General features: G+C 40.3%; 1 protein-coding gene across 1 annotated transcript; it reads right to left on the bottom strand.

The window, feature by feature from the left end:
* Positions 1–4,109: 4,109 nt before the first annotated feature.
* LOC139201485 (C-Jun-amino-terminal kinase-interacting protein 1-like) lies at positions 4,110–26,359 on the bottom strand. Its single transcript, XM_070830813.1, has 12 exons — positions 26,288–26,359; positions 16,751–16,826; positions 14,135–14,686; positions 12,364–12,936; positions 11,454–11,705; positions 10,918–10,993; positions 10,668–10,834; positions 10,466–10,569; positions 6,120–6,230; positions 5,746–5,816; positions 5,413–5,511; positions 4,110–4,552 (listed from the first exon to the last, which is right to left on the bottom strand). The coding sequence occupies exons 1-12, from the start codon at positions 26,357–26,359 to the stop codon at positions 4,480–4,482; spliced, it is 2,226 nt and encodes a 741-aa protein (XP_070686914.1). The 3' UTR covers positions 4,110–4,479.
* Between the last annotated feature and the right edge of the window lie 543 nt (positions 26,360–26,902).

The following is a 26,902-nucleotide window of genomic DNA, read 5'->3' as shown; positions in this document are numbered from 1 at the left end:
CCTTACTCACACTGTGAATAATAAAGATGCAACTGCAATGCCTATTTTTTTGGTCACTTCTTATTGATATTGAAATCAATTAGATATTTTATTTATGTTAAATAGGTGATTTAGTTTTGCACTAATACAATACAAATACAAGTTAAAAAAAGTATGTTCAAAATTGACAGAGCATAGGGTTAAACTCCAAATACAGTGAATCCAAGAACATTTTTAATTCGACCCTCCCTGGTAAAAACATTTTAGGCGTTTTATATGAGGAGCATTTTTCGTCTGTCTTTTCTGGCTATTATTAATTTACAGTAATGCCAACATATAACTGATTTGACTGGTTGGCTGAAGAGCATTTTATGAGGCATAAGCAGAATCATGGTTTCAAGGTGTTTGCACCTGTTTAGCTTTTTATTCTGGCTGATTATACCTCTTATCAAGGAGAAGTGTAACGGTGAATAAGGTGAATATATTTCCAAGTATGAATTGATTTTAAAAGAATAAAACTCAATGTGAATATATCACGTGGAACACTTTAGGAGTTTAATGGAGTTTCTAGCTGAAAGTTTTAATGAGAAGATTTGAAAAAGTGTGAAAATGTCTAAGACCTGCATGTATTTGTTTGTGTGTGTGTTGGTCAAACTGGACTAATTAGCAAAGGACAATCAGTTGTGTTTCCCTGGCAATGAAAGGTAGCTGTGATGGACTGCTCTCTGACTCCTTGCTCACAGTTCATTTTGAGCTTTTCAGATTGAACTGAGGCACATATCTCAGACTCATGCTAATAACTCAAAGACAACAACTCTTATTTCAACCCTTCTGAATACACTTTGTGAAATGTATGTGTGTCTGTATGTGTGGTGTCACAAAATCTAAAAACCAAATTTGTAAGTTTGCTTACATAGACTGTGTGAAAGAGCACACATTTTACTACAATCTGAAGAACTAGTTCTATGTAATCGTGGGAGTAATAAGTTGAGTGATTGATGAAAGAATGATAGATGATAAAATAAAAGAATAAAAACCTGGTTAACACTGATTTATATTTATACAGTATAAAAAGAAGGCAATGTGATTCCTACTTAAGAACACATTCTAAGTGCAGCTGTAAACATGATTTATTGACAAGAATAACCACAGTCATTATCACCAGTCTGTGCATCTTCTGTGCGTCCTCATTTTATAACATTGATATCATGCGGTGTTACACCCAGGTTTTGGTCAAACCAACAGCATACAATAATAACTCATTTACAAACATACATACATATATCAGTATCTATGCAAGATATATCTATATTGATGAGTCATGTACAGTAGATCCCCATGTACAGTAGATCCCCATCACAAAAGTGGAACAAGTTGAAAGGACACTTTCTGGTGGATCAGAACAACTTCCTGTGGTTCACCTTGGATGGCTGGCATGGAACTGAATATGTGGACAGTAACTACATCAGGGTTTTTCACTTTAGTGTACTCCTGTATGAAAAACAAACAATATGTGATGTATCACCTAATGTCTTGTCTACTTATATTTTGACAATGTCAAATTATGTAGCAAGAGTAAATTATTATCACACTGTTCTGAAATGAATGATTAGTGTATTAAATGATTAATGGCATTCTGAGCAACATTTTTATCCCCTTAAAGCAGCAAAGTCATGGGCCAAAAAATCTACTAATATTAGTTCTCCTGATTCCCAGTGACATTTTCTAACATTCCATGGCAGCCACCTGAGGTCATAATCTAAGTCATAGCCAGCCACAAAACCACTCACATGTCAAATGTATTTGGATTCTCTGATTGGAGACATCTGAAGTCAACAGTTACTACATTAAAAAAAAAATAGGCACTGTGTTTTTAACGTTTACAACATTTTTCAACATTTCAGGGCTTATTTCCATTGACTTTACCTGCTCAAATATCATATAGTTCAACTGCTTGTGCAGATGATCTAACAGATCTGATTTGCTGGAATTCAAGGTCCATGAATTCAAAACCTGGATCTTAATGCTGCATCAACATGTTTGACCACTTGGGGTCATATTTGTCTCATTAAGCTGACAGAAGTAACATTAGCATTGTTTTAAGTAATGTTTTAGCGTTACTGCACCTGCTAGTTCCTAATAATATATGTCTATTTGATGGTGAGCCACTGGCAGACAGTGGGTTTAATAGAACATTTGGCTAAATATAGCTACTGGCTGCTACAAACAAGGTTGATGAGAGTGTAGTTCGGGTGCTGAAAAAGTTAACAATCTTTAGTTAAGAACTGAAGATAACTGCATTGTTAAGTAATAAGTCTCTGTGGCCCACCACTATGAGTTACTCCATTTACATGGCACATAATCACTAGGTCCACTGTATAAAAATCAAAAAAATGTTAAATGATGTTTACAGACCAAATTGGTTGTTGCTTTAAGTCTGGAGTAAATCTTCCAATTGCTGCAAAAACAAGGAGGAATTGCGGTAAATGGAATATCCCTTATTTACAAGCAAGTCAGATTGAGTCAGTTTGTGAAGTCTTCAACAGCCAAGCTCAGCGTTTACTTATAAAGATGATCTATATTAAAAAAAAAACTGGAAACAAATGTTTATAAAAGATGAGAAGTACGTATTTTCACATTGAGCAGGCAATGCAAAACAAGTGTGAGCTGTAAGTGATGTGGACATGACTGCACAGTGATCCACCATCCCTCTAGTCTGTTCTGGAACACACATACTAAATTGCACATCGTCATTTGGGCCTTGTACACAGAGTTAAAGGAATTACATCATTGTCCAACCAGTGAAACCTCATAGAAGGGGTTTGTAGTTAGAACCACAATTGGAAGCAAAACATCAAGCAGCAAAAGGAAATTAGAATAGAAATGAGGCACCTTAACTGCAACTCCAAAGGTCTTCAACAGTAGATTGTCAAGTCTGGGGATTAAAAGATACAGAAGTATACTTTTTTTAAACATCCATCTGTCCTAATCCATGCAAAGAAACAACCAGGTCCATTTGTTCACTGTATTCTTCTTCAAAGCACTGCCTTCTGACCTGGAGGGGGGAACTGCTGTTAGTAAGAAGCCCCCCTGTACTGTAACATGAAGGATGGAGCTCATTTAAAGACGGAAGGTTTCTTTTCATATACATGCAGTCTTGCTTTGTTCTTGGATTCTCAGATCTTAAGTGTGTGTTTGTGATCAGCATACGGGTTAGCTCCCAGCCAATGTCTTCATTAACAATTAAAAATGAAATGCTTGTCTTGCCTGAAACTGGTAAGACATATGACACTGAAGTACAAACTGAAACTGCAACATGTCTGTACTTGGACTTCTTGTTGGTTGACTTAAACATCCAGTAGATACTTAGTTACCCAAGTGAACAAAATGCTAATGATTACTGATATGGCTGATCTACTTCATGCATACTCAACATTTGAATTTTATTTTTGGTAAAAAGATGAATATATTCAGGGGAGAAGCTCCTCTCCATTGTACCTCCACTTAATCATTTAAACAGGTAAACAGATTACAAGCAGATCTTACAGTAGCTACATTGAGCTACTTTTCATCCTATTTCATCTCAAAATGGATGTCAGGTGTCAACATAGTTTACAAAGTGGAATAAAAGACTCAGAAGTTCTGGGCTAAGATGTCTGTCATTTGTTTGCAAACTATACCTCAAGCTGCAGATATAGTAGATCCTTTTCATTCAAGTGCATTAATCATGCGGCGACATCAAATGTGACAACAGATGAATCTGAATTGATTTGTGGATTCGTTTTTCATTCCATTTCTCAATCAGTCGTCAAAGGCTAATCATAAGTTCTGAGAGCCCAAGATAATATCTTCAAATTGCTTAAAAACACGCTGTTTACAATGACATTGAAGAGAAAAAGAGCAGCAACCCTAATTTTTCGATGCCAAACATAACCTTCTAAACAATGTCATTGTGCACATGTTAGCATGCGGACATTAGCAGTGACAGCAGCCCAAAGCTCTGCTGAGCCCACATGCAGCCTCACACAGCTGCTAACGGGGTAGATCACTCTTCTTTTTTGATATGTGAGTCAAACGTTTACTAAGTCACCAAAACTGTCAGTATTTAAGTTTACAAATGATGATATAAAGATTCTGTCTTTAAATGAACTCCATAGTTCTAAAGGCTGTCTGTATGGTTTTAAATCCAATATCTGCATATAGTTACATGTGAGTAATTTTAGCCCATAAAATATATCAATATTAAATATTTGTGTTTGAATTTGGGTAGGGTTTGTCATACTATGGAAGATCTCATGTGATCCCGTCCATCCATAGAGGTATTTCTATTGTGACATGGGCAAAAGAAGGAAAAGCTTGCTGCATCACTGGATTCATCTAAGAAAAGTCCACCATGCAAGTGCTCGGATGAAGATATCTCTGTGGTCCAGTTTGGGTGTAAGACCAGGTTTACGTGCACATAGTGAGTATCCAGTGCATTGTGTGGATGGAGGAGAGGTGTTATTCAATGAAGATGTCTTCAGTGGGACAGGAGTAGCCAATGTGTTCTTTGTAATACTGCTGGAATGCCCTCCTGTGGGACACCAGGGAAGAGAATTAGAAAATTAAATGACAAAACCGATAATAATAAAACAGAAGAGATGATGGCACACATCTGTTTAGTTATATTATCGTCTACCACTGTCTCCTTTGGAAGGAGCCCAAGAGACATGGCTAAAGGATGAGGTCTGTCACTTTGGTATCATGACCACTGCTCATGACCACTGCATGACAGAAGTAGAATATTCGCTGTTCTAAGCAACATTAGAAAAAACTATTTAGAGCCTTTATTTGAGTAAAAGTACCAATAGCCCATTGTAAGACTACTAAGTTGATCACGTTTTCATTTAAATGAACACAGTGGAGGAAAGTTAAGGCAAGTACAGTATTTCTCTCTTCGGTGTAACGGAGTAGAGTTATAAAGTGGCCTCATCTAATGATCAAGTACCTCAACAACTGCATTTAAGCTACCCTTAGGAGTACTTGAGTAATTGCAATTGGCTACTTTCCATGGCAGGTCATGAGCATGACCTCTCCACTAGCACAGCTGTAAGGTCAAAAGAGGCCATTCAGACTAACAGTAGTCCAGAGTGGAGAAAACGCAGTTCTCCTTCACTTGTAGTCAGCCAGTACAGGGTTGGACGGCAAAACATTTGAACCTTTGGCAGTAATGAGCATTACAAACTGTTGTTTGTGTGTTGTGGCATCTGATAAGCTTCCACACACATTCATCTGCTACTTAAACTGGACTTCCTGGATTGTAATTTCATTGTTTCACCAGCACCTTAAAACAACATCTGTGGAGCTGTGTATATCTACGATACGTATGGACAGATACTACTAGTGGCTATGTACAAAATATAAGATAGAACAGAGTAAAATAATAGGTCTTACCCTACTGACTCAGCCAGAGGATGTAATGTCCTCTCTGACATCATCACATGACAGGCAAAGCGCTGTTGGTCAGGATGTTTGGTGATGAAACCAAAATACCTGCAGTGCAATAGTTCATTTATACAAAGTTTATTTACAATTATATATTGATGCAAAGCTGTTGCAGTAGGCAAAACACTACGCTTCAATTAATGAGCTTTACACCACTGTCGTCTAAAGTAAATGCCACCAATCGACTTTGAGAAAAAGGTACAATTTAATATAGTTTGATACATTTCTATTCCAAGTGTGACACCGATGAGATCAAATAATCCCTTAAGTAGTTTGACTGACTTGCTGTGTTTTGGATGACAGCCACAAAATGAGATGTTCTTCAACTGGAAGAAATGGAAACACTGGTCCCCCTGACAGAGACAGACACAGAGACAGTGGGAGAAATATAAAGCTTGAATGGTTTAAGACTAAAGCATGTCAGATGTATGTGGTTGCCTGAGTAAATCCTGGAAGATTTATTCAAACTGGCTGAGGATTGTAGCACCATCACACTTTTTCTAAAACTTGTAGTTACTGCTAGTTCCCACTGTAGAACGCTGCACACACAACTACTGCACTCTTGTTTTCAACCGTAATAACTAGTTCCCCATCAGCTGAATGTGAAAAGGTGTGACACTGAAGCAGAAAGGCAGTGAGGAGGGTAGAGCACATACCCTGTGAGCAGAGTGACACTGGTCCTGGACACTGATCTTCACACCCTTCACACTGACTTCCAGCATGCAGGCCGAGGGAGGCTGACCTGCTAACCGCCTGTTACACGCCACCTGTGTACACAAACAATGAGGAAATCAGTCAGTAAACATAAGCTTTGACAATCAGTACCAGCAGCTGACCTGGTTTGAATGACACATTGTTTGACCATTTTGGATATCAACAGTGTTCATATTTGGTCAAAATTGTCATCCTCAGTGGTGAAGTGAAAAGTGAGCTGTCTAAGAGAGGACTGAGACTAGAAAAGAGAGCTAGAGAGAGAGAGAGAAAAAGAGGGCGACATTCATACCCTGGCTCCTTTTTCATCACTGTACAGCCGGCCAATATGCTCTTCAATAAGTCTAATAGAAGTTAGACAGTGACTGGCTTATCTTAAGCCTCAAAAGTTAGCCATCCTAACTCAAACATAGCATATCATTTGAACTTTGTAACAAAGTGATGAGTGAGTGAGTGAGTGAGTGAGTGAGTGAGTGAGTGAGTGAGTGAGAGAGTGAGTGACAGAGTGAGTGAGTGAGAGAGTGAGTGAGTGAGTGAGTGAGTGAGAGAGTGAGAGAGTGAGTGAGTGAGTGAGCGAGTGAGTGAGAGAGTGAGAGAGTGAGTGAGTGAGTGAGTGAGTGAGTGAGTGAGTGAGAGAGTGAGAGAGTGAGTGAGTGAGTGAGAGAGTGAGTGAGTGAGCGAGTGAGAGAGTGAGTGAGCGAGTGAGTGAGTGAGAGAGTGAGTGAGTGAGTGAGTGAGTGAGTGAGTGAGCGAGTGACAGAGTGAGTGAGTGAGTGAGTGAGTGAGAGAGTGAGTGAGTGAGAGAGTGAGTGAGAGAGTGAGTGAGTGAGTGAGAGAGTGAGTGAGAGAGTGAGTGAGTGAGTGAGTGAGTGAGAGAGTGAGTGAGTGAGTGAGAGAGTGAGAGAGTGAGTGAGTGAGTGAGCGAGTGAGTGAGAGAGTGAGAGAGTGAGTGAGTGAGTGAGTGAGAGAGTGAGAGAGTGAGAGAGTGAGTGAGTGAGTGAGTGAGTGAGAGAGAGAGTGAGAGAGTGAGTGAGTGAGAGAGTGAGAGAGTGAGTGAGTGAGTGAGTGAGTGAGAGAGTGAGAGAGTGAGTGAGTGAGCGAGTGAGTGAGCGAGAGAGTGAGCGAGAGAGTGAGAGAGTGAGCGAGTGAGTGAGTGAGTGAGTGAGTGAGAGAGTGAGTGAGTGAGTGAGTGAGCGAGTGAGTGAGCGAGAGAGTGAGCGAGAGAGCGAGAGAGTGAGTGAGTGAGTGAGAGAGTGAGAGAGTGAGTGAGTGAGTGAGAGAGTGAGTGAGAGAGTGAGTGAGTGAGTGAGTGAGTGAGAGAGTGAGTGAGTGAGTGAGTGAGTGAGTGAGTGAGTGAGAGAGTGAGAGAGTGAGTGAGTGAGTGAGAGAGTGAGTGAGTGAGTGAGTGAGTGAGTGAGTGAGTGAGTGAGTGAGTGAGTGAGTGAGTGAGTGAGAGAGTGAGTGAGTGATTAGAAAGAAGGTAAAGAGTTTTTAGAGACTGCAGTAACCCAAACTTCAGTGAAGAGTCTGAGCCCGACAGATTAGTTAGCACAAGTACTGAGCCCTGCCACGTTAGGAGGCCACAGCAGCTCAGCTCAGCTCAGCTCTGCTACAGCTACAGTAGCAGGAAGTGTTTTTGTTGTATCTTTTGCTGTAAAATGTCACTGTAACTGTTGAATTCTTCCAGATGACATTAGAATATCATTTTCTTCTGGTGTGACGAAAGCTCAGCGTGCAGTTACTCAATCAGCCACATCTTGCTGTGTTGCTGCTTCAAATAGTCAAGTATTACAAAACTTGTGCGGTGAATGACTTTAGATGTCTACTGAATTAATCAGTAATCAAATTGTCCCATGTATCATGTTGTTAGTTGCCTCAGTCCTTCTGAAAAGATGTTAGATAATGCAACTACACTGTTTCCCATAAAGTTGGAATAAAGTGTTTTTTACCTCTTCTCATGAAATGATTGTGACAATGTGATTTATTCTTGATAAATAAAGTGTATATCTTCTCAACTTTATTGATCAAACTCTTCCAAACATATCACAGTGAAACTTAAACCACAATGAACCTTTGCAAACTGTGGATTCAGGCTTTAACTAAATTGGGGGTATTGAACAATTATTCCAACTTTATTGGCAACAGTATAATATAATTGAAGCACATTAGTGGTGTTTCTGTAGATATGCTGGTTGCCTGTTTGTTATCTATTGATGTAGTTTGCAGTGACTAACCTAACCTCTAACAACAGCGAAGCAGAATAACTCACTTAAAGAAAAGGATTGACTGATTTTTCAACACGCTTTTCTTCTAATATTGATATTGACACTTGAATTTTGCAGATATTGTGTTTTGCAGGCTTAGCAACTACAAGAGGTTAATTACTCACCTAATCAGTATTCAGAACTAATTTCATCACAGGAATCATTACAATTCCATTTTATTTCACAAAGTGAGGTAAACTGGCTGCAAAGTGAAATATAGAACATGAAGTGAAAACAGAGAGCGTCTCCCTTTACAAATTAAGCCTGAAGCTAAAGCACCCTGAAAATAATGTTCTTAAAAAGGATTTGCACTCAGCAAAGGATTTAGAGGAAACAGAGTGATTAGCTGCAACAAGTACAGCGCTCCTCTTATATAAGACACTGGATATGATTCAGTTAAAGGGTAAGTTCACTCAAATCTCAGGCAGTTTTGGTTTTATTTTTCTTGATTTTTTGTTATCTGCCTGAGATCTCTGCCCCAACCCCAATGCAACAAATATAAGCACAGATTATTTGAATTTTACAGTCAATTTTTGTTTGAGTCACTGTGGTCACTCAGGATAATCCAGAGACCATATTATGAATTGTTTCTGCTGTTTTTGTCCTGTGAAAAAAATCTGAAAACATACTAAATCAAACCAAAGCGTTTGAGTAGCTAGACACCACAAAGGTATCATATTAAAAGGTTTGTGTTTCCATGCTGTGAAAGATTTTTGGATTCTTAAGGTTTCACAGAATATATAGGCAGAACTATAATTCTGAATGTGTTTTGTCGATGTTGATCCTCTCCCACGCGCTTTCTTTTTGTTTTTATTGAGAGACGATACCAAATTTAAACAGTTTACATCTCAATCTCATATTGAGAGTAAAAGCAGAAACCTGTTTCTGCTAACAGGACCAAGATATGAAGCTAAGGTTAACTCATCGCCTGGAGAATTGTACTTCATATATAACTGTGTATAAGAGTGGTCAGTACCGTGAGACTAAACGTAGACTCAGGCATATTTATGCCAAGGTTAGAATATATTAAGGCTGAAAGTGATTGAGATGGCAGCTGATTTCTGATTGATGAAGCCAAAAATGTTGGACGTTTGTTTCCCACTAATAATGAAGAAAGATGGACTGTGCCAATCCCTCAGCATCCCTCTTTCTTTAAAGGACTTCATTCATCCTCAGGATTTTGTTTTCCCACATAAACGTTCATGAATATGCATAAATGTAAATATAGACAGGGACCTGCTCCAATAGAATCTGCAGAATCATTATCTAGGTAGCATTCACGTTTCCTTCAATTTAATTTATTATTAAATTCAATTCTTTTTACAATGAATCCCTGAACTGAATCTCTCACTTTTGACTGAATGTCCTTCATTTTAACACCAAAGTCTGAATGTATGCTGTGGATACCAAATGATCAATAACAGATGTGAGGGTGAAACTGTAAATACTATAATTAAAGTTGCATTTAATTTCTTAGTTTTGGCCACTTGGGAGCAGAGAAAATCCAAAACAAGTTAACAAACCTCCTGACATCATCTTATAAATGATATTTCTAATATGTTCGCAATTCTCACATTTGCCAACAACTGCTTCACTGTGCATGTGACAAGAACAACTTTGAACTTGATGAGCACTCTGAGACTGAGTCCAACAGTAAAAGTGGGATAGAACCAAAACAATGACATACAAAAGGCTAAAAAGCTCTGGGAGGCTGCAGAATTGGGTTTGTCAATGTGAGTGACCCATCGTTCATTCAGTCAGTTAGACCCTGGACACCCTGGACTACTCACCAGTCAATCACAGGGCTCACACTCACACACCTACAGGCAATTTAGAGTCACCAATCCCCCTAAGCTGCATGTACGGAATACCTGCAGAGTTCCCATCCAAGCATAAAACATTCATAGAATTATCAAAATGAAAGACAACAGGCGCTTTACTTTTTACACTTATACTTTTCTGCAATCAGCTTGTAATTGTAAGCTGTCCCGATGAGGTTCTGTTGTGTGGTGTGTGTATTCATGTACCTTCTGCATCGCAGCACATAGCACGCTGTTGCCTTTGTGGATGGGGACCTGAACTGAACCAAGGAATCGCACCAGGAATTGCTCTACACAACCATCTTTCTGGACTGAGAGAAGAAAGGAGAACAAAGAAACATGTTAAATGATCAAATGTTGTTGAATATGGTGATATTCTGTTTTCACAGACCAGTTCTTTGCAATGTACCTTGGTTACTATCTTTGTCCACCCTGACGGCGTAAAAGGCAGGGAATATGCCGGTAGTTCCAGTCCTCATGTTGTAACCCTGACACCACAGGTCCTCAGACTGCTTCAGCATTAACACTGGATCATCTGTCTCTAGGTATAGCTCATCTGCATGACGAGGGACAAATCTAAAACAGACATAAAAATGTGCATAGTTCAGCCTATTGTACTGTTTGGACATGTCACTATGACTCTGCTCACATGTGCTCACCTGTAGACAGCTCTGTGGCTTTGTTGTCTCTCCACTCCATCCAGAACACAGGAGAACACACCGAATGACCCAGCACCTGAATGATACAGCAAGGAACTTATAATCAAAAGTCATAAATAAACTGCCTCTCAATGTGTGTGTGTGTATATTTCTATACCTTTTTTGTGGTACTAAAGCGTGGTACTTGTTTTTACATTTTGGACCTCAAACATGTGAAATTGCCATGTTCAACATATTCAGTTAAGTGAATTAAAAAGGTTGTTAGTAAAATACAGGTGATACAGGTGATGAATAAAGTGATACAAAATATAGTGCTGAACCCAGTCATTCCCTTTAGCATATCAATGCATATACTGAGAACCTGATCTTATATCACTCCTGTCTTTACTGTCTTCATATTAAGACAGTCTAAAAGGCTGAATTGGTTAGCTCTACTGAGACGTGTCACAGGAGCCTGAATATATATTTATTATAGGTTATCGTTGATTTGAACTAATTTACAATATATCTACTATATTAACAATGAATATACAAACCGGTGGCACTGTAATGCCTGCTGTTGTTGGCAAACAGGTTGAGGAACTTCCTACTTCTGGAAGCTCCGGCCCTTCCTCCGTTAGCCTCATCTTCCTCTGAAGTTATGGTTGACATCACTTTGGACTGCTTGCAGATACTTGCTACGACTTCCCTCCTCTTCTTTACCTCCTCCTCCCTCCACCTCTTCACATCCTCTTCCCTCTTCTTCTTCATCTCCTCCTCCTTTCTTCTCTCCTCCTCGTTCCTCTTCTCTTGAAGCAGAAATCAAGGAAATGTTACTCTACGCTCGTCTCTTTTGCACTTCGTCTATAACATGACCTGGAGGCATAACATCTATTTCAACTGATGTGTAGATTACACACAGCTCTGTGTACAAATCCCCAAGCCACCAACCACTTAGAGATGGTAGAATCAGTTGTTTGGCTCAGATCCAAGGGGCAATGAGCAGTTTCCCAGGCGATCATCTTGTTGGCAGCTCCACATGACAATATTACATATTATTGTAAATGACATTCAGACCATCAATATAGCATCTAACACATACTTGCTATGTAAAGATACAGTAGAGTAATGGCAACCCTAAAAGAGATAGAAGAAGTAATACTCCCTCTGTATATGTTGCAATGAGAGCTTCCCTGTCCTCTGTTATCATTGGGATGGCCACGCATGTATGTCAGTGCATGTGAGTCTATGAATCACAGCCAACATATGTACATATATGAATATGAATGTTTATGCAAAGGAGTAAATCCTATTTATTGAACTTTCATTTAGGGCCCTCCATTGTTTTCGCCCCACTACCAGTAGGCTTTGAAAGTGATCTGTATTTTCCACTGTTGTACCAGCTGATGACACTGCTGTGTGACAGAAATGTGCTCAGTCATGTTGAAAATGAATCAGTATCATTACCTTGCTTCCTTGCCTCCTCTCTCCGCTTCCTTTCCTCCTCATACTCTGGGTCTTCCTCCTCATTGGCTGACTGATAGACTGTCTCTGCATCGCTGTCATCATTGTGCTCGTTGTAACTGTGGAAGCAGTCCTTGAGGCTGACCAGCTCCAATTGAGCATGTTCATCAACCACCAAAGTGTATTTAACAGAGTCGTAACTTAACCCTGCATTAACTTCACTCTTTGGTTCAATCTGAGCAGCTGCTCGATCTCCCTGAGTGAAAGAGTTGGTGCTATCCACCTCAGTATTTCTATCTCCTGCAGCCACCTCTGACTTTGTACAGTCCATCTCTGTTTTTTCATTACCTGCAAGGCAGAGGATTGGACCATTCTGGACGTTTATAGAGGGATTCGGCTCTCCCTCCGCCTCTTCCTCACTGATATCAGGGTTGGTTCGCTGGGATAGAGAGGGATGCAGGGGCCCTGGTGGGGGGCCCTCTGTGTCTGAGCTGAGAGACATTCTGTTTGACCCTCCCTCACTGCTGGACCGGGAGAGGGCAGGAGGGTTATGCTTGGTTCTGTCATGGTTTTGGCCTAAGAACAGAAAATATGGACAGTGGGTAGATAGTAAAAAGTAAACAGGTAATTCAGCTTGGCCATAAAATGGAAACCACTTCATACATGTTACATATCTTAAACGTCTTAACATTTACAATTACCAAGGAAACTAATGAAGAAACGTTACAGCCAATGTGGGCACAAACATGATGTCCTCTTCCAAAAGGTGTCTGTTTGTGTCCAAGGCTGCACTAATAAATACTTCTCTAAATGTACTCTGGGTCAAACCGCTATGTGTGGAAACAAAGCGATCTCTGATCTTGCCAAACCCAGAGAGAATGATTAGGTTTTTTTTTGGTTTTCTGACCTACAACTCCACTCTTTCATCAAACTTGCTTCCAGCAGCATGCATGAAAAACATTTCAAGAGATATATATTTGATAAATCATTGTTTTATGCAATTGTTCCTGAAAGCATAATCACATATTAAATAGTTAGTAAATGCATAAATGCATTTATGTGCAGTTAACAGACACTCATCTGTAGAACAGGAGCTACAGGAACTGTGTAACTTTAGTTAGTAGAAACATCAACAAGCTCTCTCATATGGCTCAAAACTCTACTGAAGGTGTAATTCTTACATAAAATACTTTGGAAGATATTCTGGAAATGACGATCCAAATAAAACCCCCTGCAACCCATGAGTGGGTCCTGACCCTGTCTCTTGGAAAGACTGATCTAGAGAGTGTTGTAGTGCTCAGCATGTCTGAAAATGAGTTAATAACATTAGGTCTGTCCATTCAGAAAGCATGCAATTCATCTTTAGCGGATACTTTCATAAAATCAACTTATCAATCAAAATCATCATTTCCCAGTGCTGTATTAAAATTGCAAATAAATGAGGTTTTTCTCAAATCTGGCATACTGCTACCACTGGTTACATGTTGATTTAAACCAGACCAGTATCATGTTATCAAGTGCTAAGCACCAACGTCTCACCCACTTTGGGGGTAAAGTACTGTGCTTTCACAGAACTTGAGAAACTACTGTCAATCAAGATTAGCCGAACATTTAGTGATAACCAACTGTATTAAAAACCAAAAACGTAACACTTCACATATGAGAGTTTAAGACATAATATCATAGAATGTATAATTGATATGATAAGATGATAGACATATCATAAATACATTAAAAGCATTACAGTACCCCCCTCCCTGGGTAGATTCATTACCATGGTCTTGGCTCTTGTCCTGACTTCTTGGTGCTACAGGTGTCCGTGGTACCACCATGGCTGTCAGATACACTTCCTGGTTGGACAGCATGTTGTTTGACTTGAATCCCCCTCCTCTGTTACCCCCTTTAGCACCTATTTTTCCTTTCCCATCAGCCGCCCAGCTTTTCACTGCATTTACTTCTCTTGGCCTCTGATATCCATTCCTCTCCTTCTCTTTCCCTTTGGACTCTTCACACAGTCTTCCTCCTCTTCTATCTTCTTTCCCTGGTGTCACTCCATCCTTTCCTCTCATGTCTCTGAGGCTCCTCTCTCTCATGGCTATCACTCCTCTTCCTCTTCCTCCTCCCCCTCTCCTTTGACTCCTTGGTGTACTGGAGGACTGTGTGTGCGTGGCCCCAGACCCCTGTCTGTCCCGCGGTTGGCCGTGTGTGTCTGCGGTGGCTCTGCTATTAGCTCCATTGGCACCGGGTGGCTTTGGGGCTGGACGACGCATGCTGTGCCGGACTTTGTCCTCCACTTTTGCTTGCATATCCGGTGGTGTTAGATCCCCTTAGCACACATGTGAAAACCAACAAGAGTATCAGATTATGTATTAGTATCAGATTATGTGTTAGGCAACCAGTTGTACATAGAGAGATTATCAAAGTAGCCTGCAATAAGCAGTTTATGTAATAGTTACAGTAACACAAGTGGAAATCCACGTCTCATTTCAAGAACATTTTTACTTCATTGTTTGGGATGTGTTGTAACCCTTGTAAATGTATTTAACTATGTTTGCCTGTAATTATCAACCATTCATTAACTCCTGAATACACTGGCGCATTGAAGATTTGAGAAAGTGTCCTTCTACAAATCATTTTAAATTGCTTTGCTTTTGTTTATCATCATGCATACATGAAAGTGTAAAAGGGGACTCCAGCAATTTAGTATTGCACCTTCATGAAGTTGGGAACCTTACAAGAGAGGATTATAAAAAGAATGGTCAAAATTGAAGTGATATCCCGATGTTTATTCCCCAGTGTAGGTAAAGCACCAGCCAGTCTAGTCATCGTGTCAAAGTGTCTTTGGGCAAGACACTGAACCCCAAATTGCTCCTGAACCAGAGCTCTGTTGTATAAGTGCATGTGAATGATTAGTTTCCTCCTGGTGGCAGGGTTGGCAACCTCCCATCAGTGTATACCCACACCCATATATGGAGTAAAGAATTTGAAGGAATTCAATAAAAAGTATTAAGTGTATTTTTTGTCAAATTGGAAGTTATCACTATATTGATTATGTGATTCCAGTGATGAATTTCCAGCCACAAACAAGCTGTCTTTTCTCAGAGACTATTTATAGAGGAAAGCAGAGTGCTGATATCTGAAGCTCAAGATCAGCCAGAACAATGAGCTTTAGGTGGACTACCAGAAGAACAGGGGTCCCCTATCCTTGCTCCTCATCCATTTTGATGCTCTAAAAGGATGCAGGATGTTGTTTAATGAAAAAGTTGTGAAGGCATTGTTGAGGCAGATTTTTTATTCATGATATACATCAGGGATGATGCCCCACAAGGTGTCCATTATCAGGAATTAATAGACAACGAGGAGGCAGAGAACTGTCTGGCATGCAGCAGAGTCCATTATTTCCTGATTATGGACACCTTGAAGTATGTTATCCCACTTACTGTATACCATTGTCATTTGCCAAAGAAAAGACCATTCATTAATATTGTCGTGTGGTTTTATACAAGCAGTTCTCCTGGTAACGTCTGATGGTTTGACTAATATGTTCTTCTGCAATAGTAAATGGGATGGATCATAGATACGACTCGGCAATGGGAGATATTTCTAGTCCACTCAGCTCATACACCTCTATGGCTCAGCTATTAGCTAGAAAGCTAATGTTATGCTAGTAAGATTCAACGTAAATAACACTGCATGCAGTTGACTAACAGTAAATATAATTTCCCATTATGTTTGAATGTCTGAATTCACAGGGGTAATGACACACATACTGGGACAACGGGACAAAAGCTCCAGTTCTTAACCCTCTGTTTCCTCAAAAGCATTGAACAAATATTTCTTAAATGTGAGACTGATGCTCAGAATTCTTCACACTAGGCTAATAATGACAGCATTGCTTTTCGAAGTTGAGAGAAATCAAGAACTATTTGCATACATATATGTCTCAGCACAGACTGTGTGAACTTCCTATTCTATCCATGGAAAAGAATATCCCATTCTTTAATTAATTTCATTAAGCCCACAATGAGTCCATCTCATTTATTCACAAATGTTCTAAGAGTTGTTATTTTGCATTAAGTGAGAGAGCTGAAATGCTGCTGTTGTCTGTGTGCAGTGCTGTTTAAGGGGAGTTCAACACGTGCTCTTATGGATGTTCTTATGTATTTACCTGTTTTGTAACTCTCCATGTGAAGAACTCCACTCCATGTGAAGAAATTCATGTCTATGAAACTGTACTGTGCACAACCCAAACTAGAATGATGAGCCTGCTGTGACGTGTTATACTGTGGTTCATTTGTATGCGTGTAAGTGATCAGTTATTTTTACAAGATGTTTCCTTGTAAACCAGAAAATGATATATGTGTTCTTTTAATTAATTAGGTGTCCATACCTTTAATGTGTGGAGAGGAAGAGTGGGAGTCCGTCCAGCTGTCCCTCTTGCCTAAAGAGTTGTTATTGATGGAGTCCTGGATCAAGTTATTCAGAAAGAGCAGAAATGTAAGACAGAAACCACGTTTAGGTTATCATGAACACACACACACACACACACACACACACACACACACACACATAGACAGACACACAGGGAAGGTCTTGTTTACAGTTTAGCCTGAGCTGGTTAAGGCATAAAATCTTGTCCTCTTATTGCAAAACTGATGATAACACATCCCAGGAGCAGGGATCTGCTGACTGTCTGATGAACGGTGACTAAGATAAGCCAAGATTTTCCTATGGAGGCATAAAGTTGCCATAAAGATTTGGTAGCTAAGTAGCTGCAATACCTTTTTGAATTTTGAAATACAATCACCACTGAATGTTGAAATTTAAATACCAAATACAAGCAGCCAATATTCAGAATCTATGGTTAAATTATTCAATTTAGATCTAAAAATTCAAGTCGAGTAAAAAATAAGCTTGCTAAAACTGACTTGGTCAAATTCAGACACTAAAATTCAAAACTAATTTAAAGCTACCATAATTAGACAGGATACCAAATTATTACATTCAATTTTAATTTAAGCGCTTTATAAGTACTTTTTATGTTTAACTGACCTTTTGTAAATGTAATTAACCACATGAATTGATACTTTCTGAGTGTATATCTGCAAAGGTATATATGTATAAGTGTATACATTGTCTTATTTTATTTTTAGAATTGGTCACTGATTTTGATTAAAATTGCCTGTTAACATTTTCCTGACATGCCACAGTGAGTCACTGTCCTCTCTCCTGTAGAATGATGACAGTACACGGTTGCAAAACCTTTCACTCTGAATGGGACATTTTAAATTCACTGTGAATGGGACCTGACATTGCAACCCGGCACCTATGAGCTATGGATACTCCAAATGCATCCAGCAAAACTACAGAGGAGAGTTCAGAAAAGCTCAAACCTGCATGCAAATGCCCTCTTGCACAATGCGAACAACAACCAGGTGAGAGCCAATCACACTTGTTTTAATGCCCACAGAAACAGAAACACTGAGTTGTTCACTATTATGCCCAAATAATGTCGCAAGGTTTGTTTCAGGCACAGATGCAAGACTTCAATGCTGATCACCTCACCCGTCGTCACTCCTCTCATCAGTTAGTCTTTACTTATAACTGGACAAATCCTTTGTTTCTCAGGTACCGGGTCTGCAGCCTACTTGTCCTGAGCCAGCTGCAGTCCCAAACCTATTCCATGGGAGGCCCTTGTAGCATTTGCCAGACAAAAAAAACCCAGTGTTTCTTTGGACTGTCTCATCACCATGCCAGGCCATACCAGAGCCCATCCTGTCCTCACTGGGGCAGCAGCAATCTCCTGTCCTTGTTCCCTGTAGAGTGGCCTCACCCCCCTTCCTGTGTCTGTAGAGTTACTGCTGTCAGCAGATGCTCCTCAGCAGTCGGCTGCATCTGGCAACCCACAGCCAGTCCATCAGTCTTGTAATTTCCTGTGGATACCTAATTTGCCTGATTTGGGTCCTCCCAAGGAGTCCAGTTCTCCACTTCCTGCATTCCCTGTGCTCAGGCCATCTACCAAATTTCTCTTACTTTGCCCCTGTCCTGTCTGAGGTCTGTTCTGCTCATGTCCAGGCTATTCACCTGAGCTCCCAGAACCCTTCTTTCTACTCCCAGGACATTTGCCCCAGCGTCTGCTAACTTCTGCATTTGGGTCCTTTCTCTCTGTCCCTGGCTACCAACACATTTTCGGTAACTTGACCATCTCACCTGTATTTATTTTTCTTAATTTTATGGTAAATGGTAGTACATTAACCTCAACATTTTAGCATTGCCACTGAGCGTTAGGGGCTGCTGTGGCTCAGAGATAGAGTGGGTCATCCATCAAGGTTGGCAGTTTGATCCCTGGCTCCTCTAAGTCAGCATGTCAAAGTGTCCTTGGACAAGACACTCACCCTCAACTGTGTGTTAATGTGTGTGAGAGAGTAGTCTCTTCCAGCTTAGATTCCTTGTATGAATGGAATGATGTGTGAATGGGTGAATGAGGATGTAATGGAGAAGTGCTTAGAGTTGTCGAAATGACTAGCACTATACAAATACAGACCATTTACCATTTGATGTGACCATTTTACTCAAAGCACCACTGTGCCAAAATGCAGACTCACAGAGCCTCTAACATGACTGATGACTGTTAATCTTGTTGATGGATACTTTGGAGGGGCACGGGCAGGGCTCCAGACTAACTTTATAGCTGGTAACACTGGTGAAGGTAACATGATTTGGTTGCACCCATTTTTTGGTACAGCATGGTATTAACCAATGATCTCACATACTGATGAATAGCTGTATTCATTTGCATACCCTAGTTTTGCGTAGATGTAAATAAACCTTAAGTGCGATTATTCATAAATCAAAAATTTGCACAAAACAGATTCACGCCTGAAGTTAAAGTTGACTGAATTACTATAATTTTACTATTTTACCAGTTCAAAATTCTTGTTTCATTTTGTTGACATACTAGATCCAAAGGTTTTTCGGAGGGAATTCTGAATATCTTTTATCACTCCATAAATCAGAAAATACAGTCAACAGACATAAAAAAAAATATTTTTGCCATGTTAATAGGAATAAAATGTTATATAAATCCGGCTACAAATGACATATAAACAAAGCCCTCCATAAAAACCAAAAGTTTGGTGTATGGAAGTGCAACTGAAGTGGAAAATTGTGGCTCAGACTGAGAAAAAAGACTCATGGTGAGAAACCACGCTTTAAATATATGAATTTAAAAAGACACAAATAAACCAAGTGCAGTAAAATGTTTATTTTGGACATTTTCTATACACCAAACTGAAAGAGGATGTTATTGACGCAAAATAGCCCCAAATCTCAAAATTTACCAGTTCATGATAAAACAATGCTTTTGCCTGTTTTGTTTCACCTTAAATGTTGTAATTGCCTTGATGCTTCTATAAATGTTATTTTTTATTATTCTATTTTTGTTTATTTTCAATTAGTTTTATTATTTTGAATTCTATGTATTTTAATGTTTTTAATATGTTTTATGCTCATTTTATGTCTGTTTCAAGTGAAAGACTTGAGTCATGTCATTTCCTTGTTGTAAAGCCTTTTGTGCTGCATTTTGTGTATGAAAGGTGCTACAGAAATTTTATTATCAGCATTATAAATTCACAGTGGTACTTTTTCTTCATCAGTGGCTCAGGAGAGTGCTGAACATCAGTTCCCTGTCCAAGAAAGCACAGCAGAGGATGAACTTCCTGCAGCAGCCGAAGAGGTTCAGCCTCAGTCAATGATACATCACTATCAGTGAGTCCGTCCGCAACTCCTCCATTGCCATCTGTGAATCATTCATTCTGCTGAAAGGGTGATTGTCTGCAATCTCCCATCCTTCCAGAACCTGTATGTCTCTAGAACTCTAAGGCACGCAGTAAAGACTGTGGCCGACCCCGCCAACGCTGGACATAAACATTTTGTAAGACTCCCCTCTGGCATAAGGATGCATTTTCTTTCTGTCTCATCTAGAAGGCCCCCACTGATACAGACTCTTGTCCTGCCCAATGGATGTGACCTATTACATTTACAAAGTCTCCATTCTAACTTGACATGTTACATGAACACAGATCTTTATGGCACATGTACTTAAATTATGACCATTTGCACACTCCTAGCCTAGAGTTCTCTTTATGTGAAACATTTCTAAACATATACTGTATTTTACATTTCTACACATTTATCTGTTTGACTGCAAATTTCTATTTTATATTAGATTCTTCACTTGCAGTAATTTTTCTTTTCTACTATGTATGTTTATATTGTGATAGAATAGGTTAATATTAACAGATTTGAAATATGATATGTGGTGTGAATGAAGTGTTCAGTTAGTGTGACAGGGCAGTGGGGGTACATCTGCACAAAAGGTTAGGAACCACTGTAGGAGTCTTTGCTGTGCGAATAACCTCCCACAAACAACAAAACAAACTTCTCGTTGCCTAGCAGTTTGGAGACAAATCTTAACAGGTTTAACTCCTGGCATATAAGAAATGTAGCAATAGTCCTGTGCACACACCAGAATCATCCCATTGACATAACAGATCGATGTGGCTGCCTGTGATGCCGAATCAGATACCTTCTTTGTTAACAGCAGTAAACAGTGTAGAGGCAGCCTGTCACCCAGAGGTCACAGAAGGCTGTTTTATTTATTTTTAAATGGTAAATGGTCTGTATTTGTATAGCACCTTTCTGGTCATTTCGACTACTCAAAGTGCTTTTACATCACATCCTAATTCACCCATTCACACATCATTCATACAGGAGGAATCTAAGTTGGAGGAGACTACTCTTTCAATTCAAAAAACTTTATTTGTCCCCTTTATTTGTTCACACACATTCACACACTGAAGCTGCTTCAGGAGCAAGTTAGGGTTCCGTTTCTTGCCCAAGGACACTTGGACACGCTGACTCGAACCAGCGACCTCACAATTGATGGACGACCCACTCGACCTCTGAGCCACAGCCGCCCTCGATTTTAGGTAACTTTCAAAATGGTTCCTCTCCTGGGCCTCAGCCCTGTGCAGCTGTAGCACTCTCCCTCCACACTATATTTCCTCAAAACCCCCATGCTCACCAAAGGCATAAAGGAAAGGGCATAAGTCACATTCTCGCTTTAAGCAAGACTGTGTGTACTTATTGTGTGTCTACAGGGTTTAAGTTTTTCACAACAAAGCAAAGTCAGAGCACATTTTTCATTTCTCAGATTTCAGCATGTGAATGCACCATTGCTCAGATGTACTGCAGCTGAGAATCAAAGACTACACACACATGCAGAATCAGGGCCTACAGTCATGCAATTTAAGTGATGGTGAGTGTTATCTAAATGTTAGTCTTAGGCAGGTGTGAAGAAATGCTGTAAAGTAAGAATGCTTTCAAAAATATAAAAAGTTTTATATATATATATTTTCAGCGATTTAAAAAATGTAAAGTGAGCGAATAGAAGAAAAATCTAAATCAAATCAATATTTGGTGTGACCACCCTTTTCCTTCAAAACAGCATCAATTCTTCCAGGTACACTTACACAAAGTCTGGGATTTTGTGGGATCACAGTCATTAACTGAAACAGAAACAGCTGTAGGAGGCTTTGCTACCAAGATGAGGTTGTGGAAGCCATTTTCATGTCACAGGTCATACAGAATGTATTAAGCACGGGGCTCAGAATCAGGAGGAACCCAAATGCACGATGCAAGACACTTTTAAGCAGGTGAAAAACTCTTTAATACAAACAAAAGACAAGATACTTAAAACATGGAATACAATGACTAGACTTGGTTTCATGAGAGACCTTGACACTTCACATGACAATCTGGCACAGAACAAAGGGAGACGCAGACTATTTATACACGAGGTAACAGGGAACAGGTGGAAACAATCAGGGCGGGGCAGACAATCACAAAGGCGGGAAACACACAAGGGCAGGAAGTCAATAGCATGAAACAAGAGGAGAGTTTTAGTTTCAAAATAAAACAGGAAGTGAGAGACAAGACTAGACACGAGTGAACTCACAAATTAACAAACACGATGAGACATGACAGAATGGCAAGACTGAGCGCAGCAACAAGACACAAGGTAGTTATACTGCATCAGAAGTGTCTCTCCCAGGCAAACATTTCTTGATGTGCTGTTCAAGCTCTTTTGAAAAAGCACAAAAAAAAAACAGGCAAGGTTGAGGACCATAGACGCAGTGGTCGGCCAAGGAAACTTAGTGCAGCAGTTCAATGACAAATTATGCTTGCTTCCCTTCAAAATCTGAAGATGTCCAGCTGTATCAGAACTAGCAGAAACCAGTGGGACCCAGGTACACCATCTACTGTCTGGAGAAGTGTGGCCAGAAGTGGTCTTCAATGGCCAAGCAACTCAACTATGCAGCAGGTGCTCTGGACTGGAGTCAAAATTTGAAATATTTGGCTGTAGCAGAAGGCAGTTTGTCCACTGAAGGGCTGGAGAGCGGTACAATAATGTCTGCAGGCAACAGTGAAGCTGGTGGAGGTTCTTTCCAAGTTTGGGGATTTGATCAGGATTAATGGTGTCCTCAATGCTGAGAAATACAGGCAGATACTAATTCATCATCAATACTATCAGAGGCGTCTGATTGGACCCAAATGTATTCCGCAGCAGGACAACGACCCCAAACATACAGCCAATCCCAATGTCATCAGGAACTATGTTCTGCGTAAAGAAGAACAAGGAGTCCTGGAAGTGATGGTGTGGCCCAACCACAAAGTCCTGATCTCACCATCATCCAGTCTGTCTGGGATCACATGAGGAGACAGAAGGATTTGAGGCATCTTGGAGAACTAATCACAGACATCTGTGGTTCGTTCTCCAAGATGTTTGGAACAACCTACCAGCTGAGTTCCCTCAAAAACTGTGTGTAAGTGTACCTGAAAGAACTGATGCTGTTTTGAAGGCAAAGGGAGGTCACACTAACTATTGATTTGATGAAAATAAACAATTGAATTTTATATGTTTGAAACCATTCTTCTTTACAGCATTTCTTCACACCAACCTCAAACTTTTGCACAGTACTGTGTATATATATATACTACTGCAGTCAAAATTAAATTCACCCCCTGAATAGAATCCCTTATAAGAGCAATCATTTTCAATTCAGGTCTCAAGCACCACCATGCTTCACTCTTGGCCAGGCATGCCTCATTCTTCCTCATCCAGACATAGCGTAATCCATAGCAAAAAACCTGCAGCAAGACTTGGTGGCAGCAGGCACTGAGGTTTCAGTTTCTACAGTAAGCCACATACCAAATGCTGAAGGCCTCCTTGCCCAAACTCCAAGACATACACCACTACTGACCCAAAAGCACAAGACAAGTCAGCTCCAATATGCTCAAAACCATATAAATAAGCCACAGAAGTTACAAACCTGGCCAAGAGTGAAGCATCTTGGGACTCTGGGCTCTGGGACTGCTTTGCTTCTTCTGGCACTGGAAACCTGCAGTGATCAAGTATCAAGAAATCCTAGGAGAAATGTCAGGCCGTCTACGAGGAAGCTGAAGCTTGGGCGTCATTGGACCCTCCAACAGGACAATGATCTAAAGCAAACCTCAAAGTCCATCAAGGCTTAGCTTCAGAAAAAGTCCTGGAGGATACTAGAGTGGCAGTCACTATCACCTGACTAAAAGCCCATAGAGAATCTATGGTGAGATTTAGAGGCGGTTGCAGCACGCAAACCCAAGAATATTACAGAGCTGGGGGAATGAGGAATGGGCTAAGACTCCTCAGGAACTCTGTCAGTCAGCGGTGTCTGGCAGCAAAAGGGTGCTCTACTAACTACTTTAAATGTTTGTCAAGAGGGGGTTGAATAATGTTGAGACTGCAGTAGTCTTTAAAAGTGTCATATTTTGTTGAATTTGGAGAAACCATCTGTAATAGTAGTTGTGTTGAGCTGAAAGTTTGGAAATTTTGCCAATACACCTAATTTGCAGTGGGGGTTGAATAATTTTGAGTGCAACTGTATACATCTCTATTTCTAAATGTACATCGTTTAGCACTTGGTCGTATTATCCAGAATCTGGGAAGGAGAATAGCAGCAAAAGCCTCTCCAGTCAATAAAAATGTTAACACGTTGTCATAGATGATTAGCCTACAGGAATATAAGTCTGCTTAACAGTATGTCATGCTTTGCACTCTATATATCTACATGTCTATAATCTCATGTCAGTGTTTATCTAATATTTCGTCTTTTAGCAGCCTAAAAGGCCTTGGCTTAGTGTCACAAATATAGACATGATCAACCAAGTACTGGAACTAGTGCTACGAAAGAAAGGTAATGCTAATAAACCAAGCTCTCTTTAGCTTAGCAAAAATCTGAATTTTAATAGAGAGTACTATTGTCCGTTACATTTATCTTACAGTAAGGTCTCACAAAAGCATTTCAATTTTTCAGACAGACAGATGAAAGAAATCCTCAGTAACAGACGTGCAATAGGAACAGGGGGCTAGCCCAGAGGTTTCGTCACAATTTCAGCTGTCGGTAGGTATGTGTAGGCTGTCTGGCTGATCAAAATGTTTGCCTGGTATGTTTTAAGTTCCACTAGCCAGTAATAAGGCTAATTGGCTTCACTACTGAAAATGACAAACTTCACCAGTGACAGATTATGTCACTGTAGATAATCAACATTGTGCCTCTAATGGCTAAAATGATACTTTATTACTGAGTAGCTTGTGAAAAATAAACTGTTGAAGTCAGGAGGCTACACCTGTTATTTCAATGTGTCTGATACTGTTAATTAACATATACTGTATATACTGTATGTTTTAGCCTTAGGTTTTTATTACAGATGTTTTAGTTATTCTACAATTTCTTAAACATAGCTACACATAATAAGGGACTGGATACCGAATTGTAAGCCCAACACTAGCCTACCGTCTCGTTTGAAGATAATATATGACCAAATATAACCATCTATACTGTATTTCTACTGCATTATTATTTGTGCGTTAATAAACAAAAGCAATAACAAGTCACAGTGATACTGGGTGACATTTGAATGGAACTGTAAGGAACCTCTTTTCTATGGTGAGTGATTTCCATATTGATGCTGAGGATAGTGATAGGATAGGATTGTGATCCAGGTTAGTGTGAAATGACCCTTATCTGTACTGACATAATTCATTTAAAGGGATAGACTAGGTTAGTAATACTGCTACTGCTGGCTCCCTCCAGAGAGCAGTCATTACTGAACGCTGCTTGAGGAGCCAAGGCTAGCCACTTTCATCTGGACTTGTTTTATGGAAATATTCCTCATTTGACTTAGCATTGTATTGCCCTCTACTTCTGTTCTCTTACTAGAAGATACTGCTACAGCTGACCCATCTTAAATACCCATGTATATATTTCATGAGATGGCAGAATAGCTCGGACGCTCTTGTTTTAACACAGTAGTCAGGGTCAAACCCCACAACCACCCGTGTGTCCTGTCAAAGTGTCCTTGAGCAAGTCACTGAGCCCATAGATGCTCACCTACTGTGGGTCTGCTGGGAAAAAACAAGTCAACCACATGATATAGATTTTCCTATGAGGGTTAATATTCTAAATAAATGGCAGTGAATACTGCCACTAATACACTAAACAAGAGCCTATTTACTGAAGCAAAGCAACATACAGCTACTGCTAACCCATTTTTAGAACTGACCCACTGCCAGCATACACACACACACACACACACACACACACACACACACAGACACACAGACACACAGCTAGCCAATGCTGTCTCATTCCAAAGACAGGATACACACACACACACACACACACACACACACAGTAACCTATTTACTCAGCTTAATGTCAGTGCTGCTTCATTCGAAGCGCACATGAACACACGAATGCATACACACATAACCCGTTTGCCAGCTCATTGTAAAAAAAACAGGGGATACTCCCAGCCTCCCTACCTGGGTGCCGGCTTGTGGCTGCTGTGGGAACAGAGCCAGGGTGGTTGGTCTCTTTGGTCGATATTTGTCCATGACAGCACAGGTTGATTCCCCTTTGACAGGTGACAATTTCCTCCCCCCCCTCCTCTTCTTCCTCCTCCTCCTCTATTCCTTTATTAAGCCAGCGTATGCACTCCTCAGCTCGGACAAGGCCTCCCCCACCCTCCTCTACCTCCCTCTCTTCCCCTTCTTCCCCCTCGGTCTTCTCACATTGATCAGCTCCAAGCTCAGCCTCTGGACACACCCCTTCCACTCACTCCTTGTGTGATCATTGGCTACCCACACTGTCACATCATCCACATCATCTTCCTGGCAGGAGCAGAGTGAAACGGAGAGAAGCGGAGAGGAGGGAGACAGACGAGGGAAGGAAGGAGAGAGAGCAAGAGAGGTGGGTCATGTTGAATAGAGATGGGGTGAGCTAGGATTGACAGAAAAAGGCAGGGGAAAAAAGAGACAGACGTGCAAAGGGAGGGGAGGCAGGGTCAACCAATCAGAGCAAGGCATGACATCATCAGCTCATCTGCCTGTGGCATTTTCTGTGAGTTAAGGCTAATAAACACTGAGTGTGCCTGTGTG

Source organism: Pempheris klunzingeri, chromosome 5, assembly GCF_042242105.1.
Source record: "Pempheris klunzingeri isolate RE-2024b chromosome 5, fPemKlu1.hap1, whole genome shotgun sequence".
In the NCBI taxonomy this organism is placed as follows: Eukaryota; Metazoa; Chordata; class Actinopteri; order Acropomatiformes; family Pempheridae; genus Pempheris; species Pempheris klunzingeri.
The sequence above is the reverse complement of the archived record's forward strand: the minus strand, read 5'-3'. Positions and strand labels throughout refer to the sequence as shown.

Coding starts and splice junctions, on each gene's coding strand:
- LOC139201485 (XM_070830813.1), bottom strand. CDS start 26,359: ATGGACAAATATCGACCAAAGAGACCAACCACCCTGGCTCTGTTCCCA. Junction 10,570..10,667: donor GGACAAAGATAGTAACCAAG/GTACATTGCAAA, acceptor TTCTTCTCTCAG/TCCAGAAAGATGGTTGTGTA. Junction 5,817..6,119: donor AGTGTCACTCTGCTCACAGG/GTATGTGCTCTA, acceptor TGTCTCTGTCAG/GGGGACCAGTGTTTCCATTT.